The 17,465-nt window shown below is 40.6% G+C and overlaps 2 protein-coding genes across 5 annotated transcripts in view; one reads left to right on the top strand and one right to left on the bottom strand.

Annotated features, from left to right (window-relative positions):
- Window positions 1-17,465, top strand: part of SYN3 (synapsin III) — a 492,973-nt gene that overhangs the window by 83,647 nt on the left and 391,861 nt on the right. Inside the window, exon 4 of the mRNA XM_061417235.1 lies at window positions 6,346-6,437. Coding sequence (XP_061273219.1) covers window positions 6,346-6,437 — 92 coding nt within the window. The remainder of the gene's footprint in view (window positions 1-6,345; window positions 6,438-17,465) is intronic.
- LOC133247870 (uncharacterized) overlaps window positions 1-17,465 on the bottom strand; it is a 30,630-nt gene that overhangs the window by 10,726 nt on the left and 2,439 nt on the right. Inside the window, exon 3 of one of the 4 annotated variants that reach the window (XR_009736541.1) lies at window positions 12,191-17,287. The exons of the other annotated variants lie outside the window; for them this stretch is intronic. The gene's annotated coding sequence lies outside the window, so the exon portion shown is untranslated. Of the gene's footprint in view, window positions 1-12,190; window positions 17,288-17,465 lie in introns of those variants that run through there. 4 annotated transcript variants of the gene reach the window in all.

Genomic DNA, 17,465 nt, shown 5'->3' with positions numbered 1-17,465 from the left:
CATTTTGAAGATGAAGAGGATTAAAGTGGAGAGAGAAAGAGGGGTTTGCCTAAGGCCATACACTTGGTTGGTGCTAAATCTGAAATTTAGATCCCTTGACCCCAGACCTCAAACCAGTTTCTTTTCCACTATTCTTTGATTCCTCCATGCAAATGCTTAATAAAAGTCATGAAAAGAAAAACTCGGATAGTCCAGCATTTTCAGGTATCGTTGAGATCAGTGTTGAAAACCTCCCACACCCGGTTTTAGCAAGTGTAACAAAATACAAAGACCTTACATATGCTGCTGTGAAAACCTGCCTGTCTTCAATGGTGTCCATGACCCAATAATTTCACTCCTAGGAATATACCCAAAAGAAATGAGAGTGTATGTCCTTCAAAATAGATGTAGAAGAATGGGCATAACAGCTTTTTTAATAGCCAATGACTAGAAATAGTCCAGGTGTCCATCATCAGCAGAACCAATGAATGTATTATTGTACAGGAGGGCATGGCAACCCTCTCCAGTATTCTTGCCTGGAGAATCCCATGGACAGGGGAGCCTGGCAGGGTACAGCCCATAGGGTCACAAAGAGTCATACACGACTGAAGAGACTTAGCACACACCCCTGTGCAGGCACTGAAGCCCTACACAAAAATAAAATGATTTATTCTAAGCCCAACAGCATGAGTGAATCACACAGATATAGTGATGAGTGAAAAAATGCAAATACCAAAGAGTATATACTCTGAGATTCATATGAAGTTCAAGAACATACAAAACTAAGCTATAGAAATAGAAGATACCCAAGTGGTAGCATCATGGTGTGAAAGTTGATGTCAGTTATATTGAAGTTGACAGAGTACTCAGGGAGGCTGGAATTGTTACCAATTTTCATCTTGATATTAATTGCTCATGCTAAGTTGCTTCAGTTGTGTCCAACTCTTTGCAACCCTGTGGACTGTAGCCCGCCAGGCTCCTCTGTCCATGGGCTTCTCCAGGCAAGAATAATGGAGTGGGTTGACTTTTCCTTCTCCAGGGGATCTTCCCAACTCAGGGATCAAACCCATGTCTCTTATGTCTCCTGCGTTGGCAGGTGGGTTCTTTACCGCTAGCACCATCTGGGAAGTTGATATTGATTATGCAAGCACAGATCAATTAAGATCCATCAATCTGTAAAAATTTGTGAAATTTAATTTAGCTATCCCTCTTTTTTTGAGGCATTCTTCTAAGGTTTATAATAGCTTTAATTAATCAAGATCAATGAGTTTGAGTAAACTCTCTGAGTTGGCGATGAACAGGGAAGCCTGATGTGCTGCAGTCCATGGAGTCGCAAAGAGTTGGACATGACTGAGCAACTGAACTGATCTTTAAATAATGTTATACCACTTTATATACAGTGTAAGGACCTTTTAGCAGTACATTTCCATTTCCATCTTTGTGTTCTTGTTACACATTCTACTTCTTCATGTGATGAACTCCCATAATTCATACTATTGTCTTGCAGTCAATTATTCACCTTGAGAAGCACTGACACAAAAGGAACAGACTTCCTTCCAAGTCCAAGAGTATTTACAAATGTACTTTTTATGGCAAAATGTAAAGTGAAAGTGAGGTGCCTACAGGCATGGCAGACTGTAACAACTTGACTCTAATTCAAATTAAGAAGTCTTTGAAGAAAAAAGTCATCAGAGCACAGGCTCAGTAGTTGTGACACATGGGCTTAGTTGCTTCAAATCATGTGAGATCTTTCCAGATCAGGGATTGAACCTGTGTCTCCTGCATTGACAGGTGGATTCTTCACCATTGAGTCACCAGGGAAGCCCAGCTGTCATTCTTTGCCTCTCTTGATATAAAGTATATTTTTCCCCTCTGATTGCTTTGAAGGTTTTCTGTTCATCACTGGTTTGTTAGTAAGCTGATTATTATGTACGCTGGTATGGTTTTCTTCATATTTCTTCTGCTTGGGAGTCATTAAATTTCTTAGGCCTGTAGGTTTATAGTTTTCATCAAATTTGAAAAACTGAGACTGAGGGGAGCTTCTGCAAAGTTGAGAAAGCTCTAGGTAAACTAGGACAAATTGATCATCCTAGATCCAGAGCACACTGTGATCCAGGGCTCGTTTAGCCCCACTACTAAATTTTTGAGAACTCGACTCTTGCTACAAAGGCTTTACACTTACCTGGTGAGAACACGAACTATCCCCAGCCTTGTGTGTGTTATGGAGTACGAGTCTACTCTTTTCTGATAGTTCTGTTACTGGCCCTGAGAAATTTCCTTTCGTGCATGCTCATATCAGTACGCAGCCAAAGACTCACAGATCTGCCTGGAGGCCTTTTTCTGTACAGTTGTATCTTTACTCTGCCCTGCAAATTCTAGCCACCTCTGCTGCTGCTGCTGCTAAATCGCATCAGTCGTGTCTGACTCTGTGCAACCCCATAGATGGCAGCTCTCCAGGCTCCTCTGTCCCTGGGATTCTCCAGGCAAGAATACTGGAGTGGGTTGCCATTTCCTTCTCCAATGCATGAAGGTGAAAAGTGAAAGTGAAGTCGCTAAGTCATGTCCGACTCTTCGCGACCCCATGGACTGTAGCCTACCAGGCTCCTCCACCCATGGGATTTTGCAGGCAGGAGTACTGGAGTGGGGTGCCATTGCCTTCTTCAGCCTCCCTGAATTCTAACTTTTGTCTCTTCAGCTTAGTCAGACTACGGGCACTGACTGCGTTCTCCTACACCTGAAAACTGCCTCCAGGCAGTCAGCTAGGGCAGTCACAGGTAATTTGATGTGTTTCCTTTCTGCAAGGTCATAGTCCTACAATGCCTGTTGTTCAGTGTCTGAAAACTATTAATGTATTTTGTCTGGCTTTCCAAGTTTAAGATGAGAGTGTAAATATAGTCCCTATTACTCCATTGTGGACCTAATTAAGGAGAAATCTTTACTCTTTATATTGTATGCCTTCATATTTTAAAAATTGTTTATGTTATAAATATTTGAAAAGGTTTCCCTTTTTCTGGTTATACCCTTTTTTATGCATTTCAATTTACTCTCACTAAGACAGTTAAATATTTGAATATAATACTGATAGCTGTTTATAGACATCTTCCTCCTATGTATGTCTCAGCTCTGTGCTAGGTGTCTCATATACACTATCTTGAATCTTCACTCACCACTGATATCATTGCCTCCATTTTAGAGATGTCAAAACTGAGAGTCTAAGCAGTCAGTAACTGGACCAAAATCATCACATGTTGAGCAGTTACTTTTAAATGTAGTTGCTTTGAATATTTATTTATCTATACCAGCATGCCTAGTATATAGTAAAGAGACATCATATTAGAAATAATTGGGACCAAAATGTCTTTGAGGTCAAAAGGTTAACTTACATCAGAAAATGCAGAAACATGACTCTCATAGTGGTGCTTTATTTTGTGTGTGTGTGTATACATGCATTTAAGTATGTGTTTGCTGAAGTGGATACAGGAGCCTTACCTAAACCAGTTGACATTCTTTGAACCCTGACAGCTTTGCACGCAATACTAAAATTGGATCCAATTTCCAAAATTATTTTATTACATTCCTAGGATTATTGTAACAAATTACTACAACTTGGTGGCTTAAAATAAAATAAATTATCCTCTCAGAGGCCAGAAATTGGAATCAAGGTGTCAACAGATCTGTACTCCCTCTGAATACTGTGCTTCCTTGCTTCTTCCACCTTCTAGTAAGTCCTGTTGTTCCTTGGTTTTGGGGCAATGTAACTCCAGTCTGTGCCTCCATCTTCATACAGCCTTCTTTCCTGGGTCCCTCTGTCTCCCCTTCTCTTCTTTTATAAATACACCTTATTATATTTAGGGTCCACTCTCATCCAGTATCTGAGAGCCTTAATTATATTTGCGAAGACTGTGTTTCCATACAGTCACATTCACAGGTATCAAGGGTTGGGACTCGGACATATCTTTTAGGGGAATCCATTTAACCACTACAGTCTATGAGAGCTCTCCAGGCCCTGATATTTAGGATTCTACCAGCAGGGTCATCCTGCTGTCTTGAAGGAGAGATGGTTGGATACTTCTATGTTCATTTTCATGGTTGTTGAAATTTTTAGAAAGATAAAATTGGAAAGTGTCGTTTCTTTGCTACTCCAGCTATCTGTGCTTGATCTAGCAGAGGCTTGCTGCCCTATAACCCAGGAATCTACCTCCTAAAATTACTCATAAACTATGACTAGGAGACAACTGCAGACACTCAGATCTGAACCAGATGAACTTCTGACTTGTATATCCAAGCCCGAGGGTGTCTTCTATCCAGGTATTTCTCTTTCCATTTAAGCAGCAAGATAGCCTCTGGGTCTTTGCCATCTAATTGGAGATTTTACCATCCAAGATTCTGACTCACTCCTTTTCTTCTTATATCTTGTGCCCAGCAATTCTGTGTTGCAACTTTGTTTTTTCTCCACGCAAGCAACTTTTCTCGCTAATTCTTCCTTGTAATCTTAACCAATGAGATATCTTGAACATGATGGGCTGAATTTTTAAGGCATTAGATTTAATAACTGGGTCATTACCACTGTTTACCAACCTGGCCTCATTACAGAGGTCTTTGCTTTTCACCTTTCCACAGTATAATGAGGTTATTAATTAAAACAAGAGACACAAGCACTCTGGATTTGCTTTAATGCCATCTGGGAAGACAGCTAGGTCTTTGGTCATAATTTCTGGTAAATGAATCCAAGGGGATACATTTATATCACCATGAAATGATATTTCCCTTCAATGTAAACTTGTTTTTCTCTTTGAGTGGTTTATTTTTAGGTCCCTAAAATTCCCAGTTGCAGTCCACCTAATGCCTTATTTAGCTAAACAGTGGGGACAGTGGGGTGCTGCAGTTAAAAGACCTGCTGGAGCCAGACTGCCTGGGGTTAAATCCTGGCTCTGCTACCTACTGTGTGACAGTGTGCAAGTTATTTGATCTCTCTCTGCCTTGGTTTTTCATGTAGACAAGTATGAGGATTAAATGAACTCATACGTATAAAATGCTTAGGACAGTACCTGGCACATAGTGAGTGTTGCATGTATGTGAGCAGTTATTTTTATTCATTAAATCCAAAGAAATAGCTTTTGGTTTCTGTATAAGTCAGTGTAGTAGTATGCATTTTCTAGAGTGGGGTTACAGGTTGAATTACGTCTCCTAAAATTCATGTGTTAAACTCCTAAGGCCCAGTGCCTCAGAATGTGACCTTATTTGGACACAGGTATGTGGAGATAGGATCTTTTCAGAGATAATCAAGTTAAAGTGAAGTCAGTAGGGTGGGTCCTAATCCAGTATTACTGGTAGAATGGCTACAGAGACTTGCATAGAGGAAAAACATACTGATAAGAGACAGAGAGAAGGTGACCATCTACAAGCCAATGCGAAAAACTTGGAACAGAGCCTTCTTGCACTGCCTTCAGAAAGAACCAGTGCTGCCCACATCTTGATTTGGGACTTGTAGCCTCCACAGCTGTGAGAAAGCACTATTTTCTGTGTTTAAGCCACCTAGTGGGGGTACTTTGTTATTATGGCAAACCTAGGAAATGGTTATAACATCAAGTCACTACCCCCAAGAAGCATATAATCTGGTAGGAGGGATGTATTCCATAGGAAAGGGCTTCCTAGGTAGTGCTAGTGGTAAAGAACCCACCTGCCAATGCAGGAGACATGAGAAATGCAGGTTCGATCCCTGGGTTGGAAAAATCCCTTGGAGGAGGGCATGGCAACCCACTCCAGTATTCTAGCTTGAAAAATCCTGTGGACAGAGGAGCCTGGCAGGCTACAGCCCATAGAGTTGCATGGAGTCAGACATGACTGAAGCTACTTAGCATACACACATTCTATAGGAATAGCAACAGAGATTTTTAAAGCTTGCTCAACCAAATAAGCCAACAAAAAGATGAACTTAGAAGGATACAGAAATGTCTAATAAAACACAAATGTGACACTGTAGTTGGTACATAAACATGAAGAATACTCCTTAGTGGGGACCAAAAAAAATAATACTGCTTATATCTCTTGTCTCTGCCCCTCTCTTGGTAACTATGGAGTTTCTCTATACCACTACCTCCTATCTCTCTCTCCCCTGCCTGTCCACTCCCCTAGAGTTAGAGTACCTTCTTCCACCTTCGAGGAGGTAGAGATTAGTAGTGATGTAACCATGGACATGTCCCCATGCCTCTCTACATCTCAGCTTCTTCATCTTTCAAAAAGGGAAATAAATAATATTACTAATTTCACATGAGATTTAAATGTATATTTGGCACATATAAATGTTTCGAGTCATTGGCATCCCTAGTATTTTGTGAATCCTTATTGTTTTGCTTTCTCTTCTAGGCCGAATTCTCAGAGTTGAATCTAGCCGCCTATGTTACTGGGGGCTGTATGGTGGACATGCAAGTCATGAGAAATGGAACCAAGGTTGTGAGGTAAGGAAGACCAAGGTGCAGAAAACCTTCATTCCAGAGGTGTGTATGAAGTACCTTCAGAGCCAACCCCTCTGTTTGTTGCCTGCAACCTAACGCCTGTACTGCACATGCTTTCTTGTATAGAATGTATGCTTCCAAAGAGTTTAGGTGTTATTGCACGTTAATGACTAATGCACAAATAATACGGGGAAGCAGCTGAGTACCCTGGAATGATCCCTGGGCTTGGGGAAAGAAGACTTGGGTTTCATTTCTGACTTTGTGGCTCTGTTCAGTAATATTATTTACTCTCTCTTGCCCTCTGATTCTCATCTGCCACATGATGATAGTGAATATGAAAGTAGAAGGCAAGTATGTGAGAACGCCCTATTGTTAATAATTATAAAGTGCTGTACAAATATAAGGGATTTTTTAAAATAGGCTGCATCCTTCTTCCAGCAGTAGGGAAGAATAAATGTTCAGAGACTCTCTTCTCAGGACTTTCACACCTAAAAGTACTGGATATAATATAGTAATACTGGATATAATATTAATATATTAATGGATATATAATGGATAATAATGGGTAATTATCCATTATATTATCCAATAATACTGGATATAATAGTACTGGATATAATATTCCCACCTACCCACCCAAATCTGTAATATATGCTGAGCTAGACAGGACATGAGGGAATTCTTCAGAAGCCCAGGAATGTCAAGAAAGTATAAATCTGGAGGAGCAATAAAGAGCATATTAAAACATTTTTATCTAGTTAAGTACTGAGAGAATGATACAGACCAGGTCTTGTGAGGATTCAGATGGAGAAGAAATAGGATTCATATTTAGGAAAGTAGAGACAATAGGAATAAATTTGAGGAAAAGGTGGTATTTCTTCTAATGGGCATTCTATGTGTTTTAAGAATAGGAAACAGTTCTGATACAAACGAAAAAAAAAGGGAGTATGTTTAGGAAATTGTAATTCAACTAATTCAGCTGTCATTTACTGAGTACCTGCTGTGTGCCAAGGAAGACACTACATGGCTTCCTATTTCCAATAATGGTTGACCAATTCTAGATTATCTGGAAACAGCTTCAAAGCTGGTTGTAAATAATTATACCTTCAAAGCCATCAAAGAGTTGACATGGTAGTAACTTGCCAGGAAGAGAATGATGGGGAAGTGGAAATCCAGAGAGAGAAATGAGTACAAAAGCTTCATTTTTGCTGTGAGTATTGCTAAGTTCAACAAACTTGAAAATTGGTTTTGATAGTCTAGCAGGGGCAAGGGAAAAAGAAATCAATACCCAGGGTTACTTAGGATGTAATGGTAGGGCCTCCCCAAAATAAGCTGAGACCTCAAAGGACTACATCTCAAGGTAAATGTGAACCATAGGTATATGAGTCCTCACAAGTAACTGCAGCTTGCGTTGCACTTTGATTGACCTTCCAGGGAACCTCGAGCATTATTCTTAATTTATGGTAATCCCAGACATGCAAGAAGTAAAAGCAAATCCTGTGTAGTGGAAGGCACTTTCATCCTCGGCTTCAAATAATTATGCAGATCATTTTTTGTATAATGTCTAGTACATAGTAAAAAATAATAAGGCACAGACATCATGGATGAGAAGAAAATGAAAGTGAAGTCGCTCAGTCATGTCCGACTCTTTGGGACCCTGTGGACTGTAGCCCACCAGGCTCCTCCATCCATGGGGTTCTCCAGGCAAGAATACTGGAGTAGGTTGCCATTTCCTTCTACAGGGGACCTTCCCAACCCAGGGGTCGAACCCAGGTCTCCCGCATTGCAGGCAGACACTTTAACCTCTCAGCCACCAGGGAAGTCCATGAATGAGAAGAAACAGGAAATATAGACAGCAGAAAGATACCCTCAAAAGACACCATATATTGGAATGATCAGACACACGTTCTTAAAAGAAAAAAATCCTACATATTAAGTTGAAAATCAGATTGGAAGATGTCTGCAATGAATAGGAAACTATAAAAAAATGACAGAACAAATTTTATTAAAATCAAAAAGAACGTCTAGAAAGGAAAACTACAATAACCAACATTATTACAAATGTTGTGTTTAATGACATATTAAACAGCATTGAAAAGGTGCTAATGAAGTGAAAGTATTTTATGAAATAAGCAAAATAAAAATATTCAGGAAGACCTCACTGAGGGAAATTGTAAAGTATGTACTTCAAGAAAAAGAAAATGATCTTATTATAACATAAAGCAGCATGAAGACGTGAAGAACAAAGAAGGTGGAAATGTTAATAAATGTTATCTTCAAAAAACAGTAGTAATAATAATATCTTACGGATTTGAAAAATACATGAAGGATTAAAATATACCACAGTAAGTAGATTCTGGGGTTAAGTAGAATTAAGATATTTTGAGGCCCTTGTATTATCAAAGAGGAAACTGAATATATTGATTATTAATAGGCTTCAAGAAGTTAAAAATGAAAATTAAAGAATAATAAAAGGTTATCTCTGTGATAATTATTAAAAATAGAAATGAAATGTAGTACTTAAAGGTGATAAGAGAAAAATAGAAATAATAAGAGAAGACAAAAGGAAAAAAGCTAATGCAGAACAGGTATTATAAATAACACCACTAATGTGATAAATTTAAATCAATATATTATCAACAGGCTGATAATCTGAATGGTGTGTACAGCGGTACTGGTTATTAAAATACTGAAATTTTTCTATAGAAATTGGTAAATAGTCCCTCACCTGAGCCCACTGAATGTCTTCAGCCACCCTTAACCATAGATGGGCAGGGACATTGGACTTCTCTTTGTCCCTCAGTTCACAACTCTTCTGTCCCCCATCTCGTATCCTTGTTTCTCCCATGGTCAGAGGATACCCAAACATTGTAGGGGAGATTCACCCTTGGAAGCAGTAGTGGATTCAAGTTGTTGTGGTTCAATCACTAAATCATGTCTGACTCTGTGACCCCATGGCCTGCAGCACACCAGGCTTCCCTGTACTTTACTATCTCCCAGAGTTTGCTCAGATTCATGCCCATTGAGTTGGTGATGCTCTCTAACCATCTCATCTTCTGCTGTCCCCTTCTCCTTTTGCCTTCAGTCTTTCCCAGTGTCAAGGTCTTTTCCAATAAGTCAGTTCTTTGTATTAGGTAGCCAAAGTATTAGAGCTTCAGCTTCAGCATCAGTCCTTCTAGTGAATGTTCAGGGTTGATTTCCTTTAGGATTGACTGGTTTGAGATCCTTGCTGTCCAAGGACTCTCAAGGGTCTTCTACAGCACCACAATTTAAAAACATCAATTCTTGGGTGCTCAGCCTTACTTATGGTTCAACTCTCACATCTGTACATTACTACTGGAAAAACCATAGCTTTGGCTATATGGAGCTTTGTCTGCTAAGTGATGTCTTTGCTTTCTAATATGCTGTCTGGGTTTGTCATAGCTTTCCTTCCAAGGAGTGAACAACTTTTAATTTCGTGGCTTTAGTCACCATCTGCAGAGATTCTGGAGCCCAAGAAAATAAAATCTGTCACTGTTTCCACGTTTCCCCCATCTATTTGCTGTGGAGTGATGGGACTGGATGCCATGATCTTAGATTTTTGAATGTTGAATTTTAAGCCAACTTTTTCACTCTTTCACCCTCATCAGGGGCCTCACCAGGGCTTCCCTGGTGGCTCAGATGGTAAAGTGTCTGCCTGCAACGCAGAAGACCTGGGTTCGATCCCTGGGTCGGGAAGATCCCCTGGAGAAGTAAATGACAACCCACTCCAGTACGCTTGCCTGGAAAATCGTATGGATGGAGGAGCCTGGAAGACTCCAGTCCATGAGGTCTCAGAGTTGTACACGACTGAGTGACTTCACTCACTCATCAAGAATTCACTGTCATCAAGAACCTCTTTAGTTCCTTTTCACTTTCTGCTATTATAGTGCTATCATCTGCATCTCTGAGATTGTTGCTATTTCTCCTGGAAACCTTAATTCCAGCTTGTGATTCATCTAGCCTGGGGTTTCACATGATATACTCTGTATGTAAGTTAAATAAGCAGGGTGACAATATATATCCTTGTTTTACTCCTTTCCCAGTTTGGAACCAGTCCATTGCTCCATGTCTGGTTCTAACTGTTGCTTCTTGACCTGTATACAGGTTTCTCAGGAGACAGGTAAGGTGGTCTGGTATTCCCAGCTCTTTAAGAATTTTCCACAGTTTGTTGTGATCTACACAGTCAGAGGCTTTAGTGTAGTCAATGAAGCAGAAGTTGATGTTTCTCTGGAATTCCCTTGCTTTCTCCCTTGCCTAGAATCAGAATATCCCACTGTTTAGGAGGGAGAGCCTGGGACCCAAGCCAAGTCAATGAGAATTCATGTGAGACCTTTGCTGGAATTCTTGGGTGAGAGACATATTTGTTCTGCTGGGGCTGCTGAGCCAGTGGAATGGTCTCCTGGAGCTGCTGGTGGCCATGGCTGTTTGTCCTGGAGGGAAGGATCTGCTAAGAATGAAGCAAAAGCAAAGGAAAACACAGCAAAGATAGAGAATGAGAGTCAGTGACCTGATGATGTTTTTCAAGCCCTTGACTCCAGGCTCATCTCCAAACTAGAGCCAAAAAAAAAAGTTCTTTTTGATGAAGCCAGCTTGACTTGCACATACAGAATTCATGAATTTTTATCTACTTAACCCACACTTTATAGCATTTCCTATGTGCTAGGCACTGTCCCCAGCACTTAACATGTATTGACTCATTTCATCCTTTTCAACAGCCCTGTAAAGTGTGTACTATTACCATCCACTTTTCCCAGATGAGAAGACTGAAGTTGGGTAATGGAATCAAGGTCTCCAGCCAGTAAGGGATTCAGGCCTAGGTACTTGGTCCCGTAGTATTTGTGTCACCACTTACTGGTCTGCCTCTTTAACAAGGGGAAGACTGTTTCGTAGTTAGAGCTGCTTAAAGAGGCAGTAAGAGCTTCCCAGGTAGTGCTAGTGGTAAAGAACCTGCCTGCAGGACACATAAGATACACGGGTTTGATCTTGGGTTGGGAAAATCCCACGGAGGAGGGCCTGGCAACCCACTCCAGTATTCTTGCCCAGGGAATCTCATGGACAGAGGAGCCTGGGAGGCTGTGGTCTGTAAGGTTGCAAAAGTTGGACACAACTGAAACAACATAGCACGCGTGCACACAGAGAGGCGTTAAAGTCGTGTACATATGAGCAGTGCACGGATACCATTAGACAAGTATTGAGGTCCCAGAATCTGAATTTTAGACAGTGGGAGCTTGGAAAAGTAAGAAGATACTCAGTAAAATGAAAACAAAACTGATGAAAGAAGTGAAAGCGTTAGTCCCTCAGTCATGTCTGATTCTTTGTGATCCCGTGTACTATAGCCCTCCATTCTCTTCTGTCCATGGAATTCTCCAGGCAAGATTACTGGAGTGGGTAGCCGTTCCCTTCTCTAGGGGATCTTCCCAACCCAGGGATTGACCCAGGGTCTCCTCCAATGCAGGCATATATATTTTTTTTTTTTTTACCATCTGAGCCATCATAGAAGCCCCTATAAAACTGATAAAGGTAAGTATTTGGTCAGATAAAGACTGCGTCCCTGGTGGTTCAGATGGTAAGGAATCTGTCTGAAACGTGGGAGACCTGGGTTCAATCCCTGGGTTGGGAAAATCCCCTAGAGAAAGGAACGGCTACCCACTCCAGTATTCTTGCCTGGAGAATTCCATGGACTGTATAGTCCAGGGGGTTGCAAAGAGTCAGACATGACTGAGCAACTTGCACTTTCACTTTTCAAGAATACTCTATGCTATGCTATGCTAAGTCGCTTCAGTCGTGTCCAACTCTGTGTGACCTCATAGACGGCAGCACACCAGGCTCCCCTGTCCCTGGGATTCTCCCGGCAAGAACATTGGTGTGGGTTGCCATTTCCTTCGGATACTCTAATACTGTAGTGGTGGTGTGTAAATAACTTTTAAGTCTAGTAAAAAGGTTAAAAGGCAAAAGTGTTAAAAATAACAATAGCCACAATGATTCATTAATGAATATACAAAAAAAGATATAAATTGTGGCATCAAAAACATAGACTGTAGGGAGGGGCAAATAAAAGAGGAGTTTTTATATGCAAATAAAGTTAGGTGGTTGTCAACTTAAGATAGACTGTTGTAACTATAAAATGTTTTATGTAAGCCTCATGGTACCCATAAAGCAAAACCCTACAGGAGATACACAAAACAGAAAAACAAAGAATTCAAAGCAAACTACTACTGAAAAGTAGGCTTCCCAGGTATTGCTAGTAGTAAAGAACCTGCTTGCCAGTGCAGGTAGATATAAGAGACCCAGGGTTCGATCCCTGGGTTGGAGAGATCCCCTGGAGGAAGGCATGGCAACCCACTCCAGTATTCTTACCTGGAGAATCCCATGGACAGAGGAGCCTGAGTCCATGGGGTCACAAAGAGTTGGACACGACTGAAGCAACTTAGCATGCATGCATAGAAAAGTATCAAATCATGAAGAAAACCAGCAAGGGAGGAATAAAGGAACAAAGAAACTGCAAACCTGCCAAGAAACATTTAGGAAAATGGCAGGGATTTCCCTGGCAGTCCTGTGCTTAAGACTCCATGCTCCCAATGCAAGGGGTGAATGTTTAATCCGTGCTCAGGGTACTAAGATCCCACATGCCATAGAGGATGGCCTAAGAAAATAAAACAGTAAATAAACAAAATGGCAATGATACTTTAAATAATTACTTTAAATGTAAATAGATTAAATTTTTCAATGAAAAGACATAGGATGACTGAATGAATTAAAAGAAAAAAGATGTTGCTTAAAAGAGACTCACTTTAGCTTTAAAGACAGACTGAAAGTGAAGGGATGGAAAAAGATATTCCATGCAAATAGGAACCAAAACAGAGTAGGGATAGCTGTGCTGATTTCAGAGAAAATAGGCTTTAAGTTAAAAACTGTAGTAAGAGACAAAAGTGACATCATGCAATGAAAAAGCAATCTATTTAGAGGATCCAACAATTGTAAATATATATGTGCCCAAAATTAGAGCACATAAAAATGTAAAGCAAATATTGACAAATATGAGGGGAAAAGTAGATAGCAATACCATAATAATAGAGATTTTCAAGACCCCACTTTCATCACTGGGTCATTCAGACAAGAAATCAATAAGAACATTAAGCTTGAACTATATGTTAGACCAAATGGACCCAACAGACATACACAGAACATTCATCTAAGAGCAGCAGAATATACATTGCCAAGTGCATATCGAATGTTCTCCAGAATAAATTATATGTTAGGCACAAAACAAGTCTTAACAAATTTAAGAAGATTGAAGTCACATCAGATATTTGTTCAGACCACAGTTATATGAAACCAGAAATAAATCACAGGAAGAAAACTAATCTAAAACTAAAAATAAGTCTATATAGCAAAGGAAACATCAACAAAATGAAAAGGCAAGCCATTTTTCTAAGGGGTTAATATCCAAAATGTATAAAGAACTCATAACAACTTAATAGCAAAACCAAATAACCTAATTTCAAAAATGGGTGAAGGATCTGAACAGACATTTTTTTCCCAAATGAGATATATAAATGGCCACTGGTCTATGAACAGCTGCTGCACATCACTAGTCATCAGGGACGTGCATATCAAAACCGCAGTGAGATACCGCCTCACACCTGTTAGGACGACTGATACCAAAACCGAAAGTAAGTGTGGGTGAGGATGTGGAAAAAAGAGAGTCCTTGTGGATTGTTGGCGGGAGTATAAATTAGTACAGCCATTATGGAAAACAGTATGGAGTTTCCTTGAAAAATTAAAAATAAAGCTATTGTATGACCCAGAAATCTCACTTCTGGGTCATATCCAAAGGAAATAAGATCACTATGTTGAAAAGATATCTCTACTCCTATGCTTATTGCAACATTATTCATAGTATCCAAGGTGTGGAGACAATCCACATGTCCATCAGTGGATTAATGGATTTAAAAAATTATATATATGTGTGTTTGTGTATGTGTGTATAAATGGTATCCAGCCTTAAAAAAGAATGGAGTCCTGCCATTTGCAATAACATGGATAGACCTAGAGGATGTTATGCGAAGTGAGTTAAGTCAGAGACAGATAAATATTGCATGATCTCATTTATATGTGAAATCTAAAAAACTTGCAATTATAGTAACAAAGAATAGAATGGTGGTCACTAGTGTCTGGTGAGTGGGAGGAATGGGGAGATGTTTGTCAAGGGGTTTACACCTACACTTTCAGTTATAAGATGAATAAGTTCTGAAGACCTAATGTACAGCATACCGACTATAGTATATGTATAGTATACTTGAAATCTACTGATTATATCGCAAGTGTTTTTCTAACATACAGAAAAGGGTTAAGTATGTGAAGTGATAGATACGTTAATTAACTTGATCATGGTTTTCATTTCATAATGTATGCATATATCAAACCATGTTGTACATCTTAAACACGTGACAAAATACGCTGTACACCTTGAATATATACACGTTTTAGAAGAAAGAGGTAGCACTTGGATTTGAATCCAGGTCTCTGGTTTTATGCCAAGTGAGTTCCCAAATGTCTTTAAATCCATAAATTTTGTCCACTCCACAGCACCGGTCCTGTTGAGCCCACCCCAGGCTGACTTGAGTGGACTCTGGGTCTGTGCAGGAAACAGCAGGAAGTAGAGATTTCTCCTGGGTGCTGAGGATGGCTTAGGCTCATCTAGGGTACAGGATGTGTGTTTCTCTCCTTCAGAAATCTGTTGCTCAGATATGAGATTCTACCTCTTTCTGCTTTTTAATCTATTAAAGTTGATTGTATTATTTTACACAGTCTCAAAAGAATTAAATGAGATGTTATATGTGAAAGTTTGTTCATTCATTCATCCCACAGGTGTTTATTAAGGGCCTATTCTATGTTCCAGGCTCCATTTCAGATATTAAGAATTGTATCAGACATGCGCTAGGCAGAAAACAGAATACACCCCCAAATAATTTAAATAAAGAGATTTTAATGAAGCAATCACTTATAGAAGAATATTGGGACTCAGGGAACATGGGGCATCCAATAACAACAGCAAGAAGCCATTATCATCATTAGGGATGAAGGGACAAGGAGAGGAAGTAGAATAGACTCAGTCTGGAAGGTTTCATCTATACTTGGGCAGGAGAGCCGTGTAATTGAAGCAGTAGTTGTCGAGGAACTAACTACCTCCAAGGTCTTGGCACTGAAGCAGGGTGGGCACTAGAAAGAAGCACCATTGCCCTCCAGTCTCCTGCTTGGGCCTCATTTTGGCCCAGTGAGCAAAAGAGCCCAATAGAACTGTCCACAGAGTTCAGTCTCCTGGGGCTCAGAGCAGGGCAGTGAAGAATGGGGTGGGGGCAGGCGGGTGCCAGAAGAGAATAACTCTCTTAGGAATCTCCGGTAAACAAAACAGCCCACGTCTCTGCTCAAGGCCAGGTTCTACTAGTGTTTTGTAAATGGCAAAGTATTACACATGAATTGGCTAAATCATGGGTAATTGTAGTAATTAAATTGATAGCACCCCTTACTCTGGTTTCTGTCAAACACCCAAACTTAGAGTGGACTGCCAGCCAGCTTGAGGTGCTCAAGAGCAACTCAGACAACCCAGGTTGTCAGTAAAGTTGCATAATTGTATTTAGAGAGCAGAGCAGGGGCCATTCCAGGGCATGTTAAGATTCATGCTTTGTGGATGGCTGTGGCCATTCTGGGCCCAGATTCAAGCCTGGCTTCACAATGGAGCAATAAAAAAAGGGCAGCCGTGTCCATACAGCCAGATGGGATTCAAAATACAGGATAGGAGAAACCAAGAATGAAAAACACCCAAGGAGGCAGACGTTAATGAGGTCCCAGCCTAATTACGCAAGCCCAGCTCTCAGTGTCCAGCATTAGGCAACACTAAATTACAGGCACCCGTTCAAACCACGGCGGCTGATAATGTGTCTCTGCTCATTAGAAGGTCAGACCTCAGAGAGGGTTGAAGAGAGGGAGCCAGCAAGCATAAGTAACACAAGAACTTGAGGAGAGGCATTGAAGACTCTCAGAAATTACCCACCCCCGTACCCGCTCTAGCTTTAGTGTTTCCAGGGAGAATGTTTGGGGCAAGATGGAGATGTGTGGGCCTGGCCCAGAGGAGAAGTTACTTTACAGAGTCTTAGAGGTCCCGAGTTAGAAGAGTCCCTTAGAGTTTTCTGTGCGTCCTCATTTTACAGACGGGCAAGTTGTGCCCCAGGGGTCATGGAGGAGGATGTCTTGTCTAAATCATCCTTTTGTGTCAGGATCAGCTCTCCATCCTGAACCTCTGTCCTGAGAATTCTCAGACATCTCACCAAAGAATATTATAAAATCATGTTTATTTCACACATAATTGCTCAAAGTCTTCTGAGCTTCCTGAACTTGGAGTTTCAAATTCCGGATATTCATTCATGCAACAAATATTTATTGAGCAAATTTAGAGTGCCAGGTACCCTCCAGCAAATTACAAAGAGCCCAGTTTCTGCTCTCCCTTCTTGGTGCCTGTGTCTGTTTGGAAAAGTGTTTCCTTTAATTCTCTTTCCCTTAATTCTCTTAAGTGGCTACACACTCACTGAGCTTTCCTCCTTTCCTTTCTTTCACTCATTGAAGATGTGCCAGGCACAGAGGATACAATGGTGGACAAAACAGACAATAGTTTTTGTGGAGCTGAGATTTAAGCTACAGAAACTGAAAACAAATTAGAAAACAAATACGCAGTCTAATGGCAGGTTGTGAGCAAAGGCTGAAGCCAAAGAAGAGTTCAAAGGTGATTGGTATTTGAGGTGAGTCATCAGGCGAGGCTTCGTGCAGAAGGAGACCTGCATAGAATAAATAATGTGAGCAGAGTGAGCCATGTGGACTTGGGAGAGGCACTACCCTCTCTCTCTCTTGACCCTGATTGGATGTGCACACAGGTGAGGGGCAGCTTTGGGGCCAGAAGAGGCCAAGGAGGAAGGCAGAGACCCCCCTCAACCTGGTTTACTCATGTGCCTTTCT

The sequence above is a fragment of the Bos javanicus genome, chromosome 5, assembly GCF_032452875.1.
Source record: "Bos javanicus breed banteng chromosome 5, ARS-OSU_banteng_1.0, whole genome shotgun sequence".
NCBI classification, from domain to species: domain Eukaryota; kingdom Metazoa; phylum Chordata; class Mammalia; order Artiodactyla; family Bovidae; genus Bos; species Bos javanicus.
The sequence above is the reverse complement of the archived record's forward strand: the minus strand, read 5'-3'. Positions and strand labels throughout refer to the sequence as shown.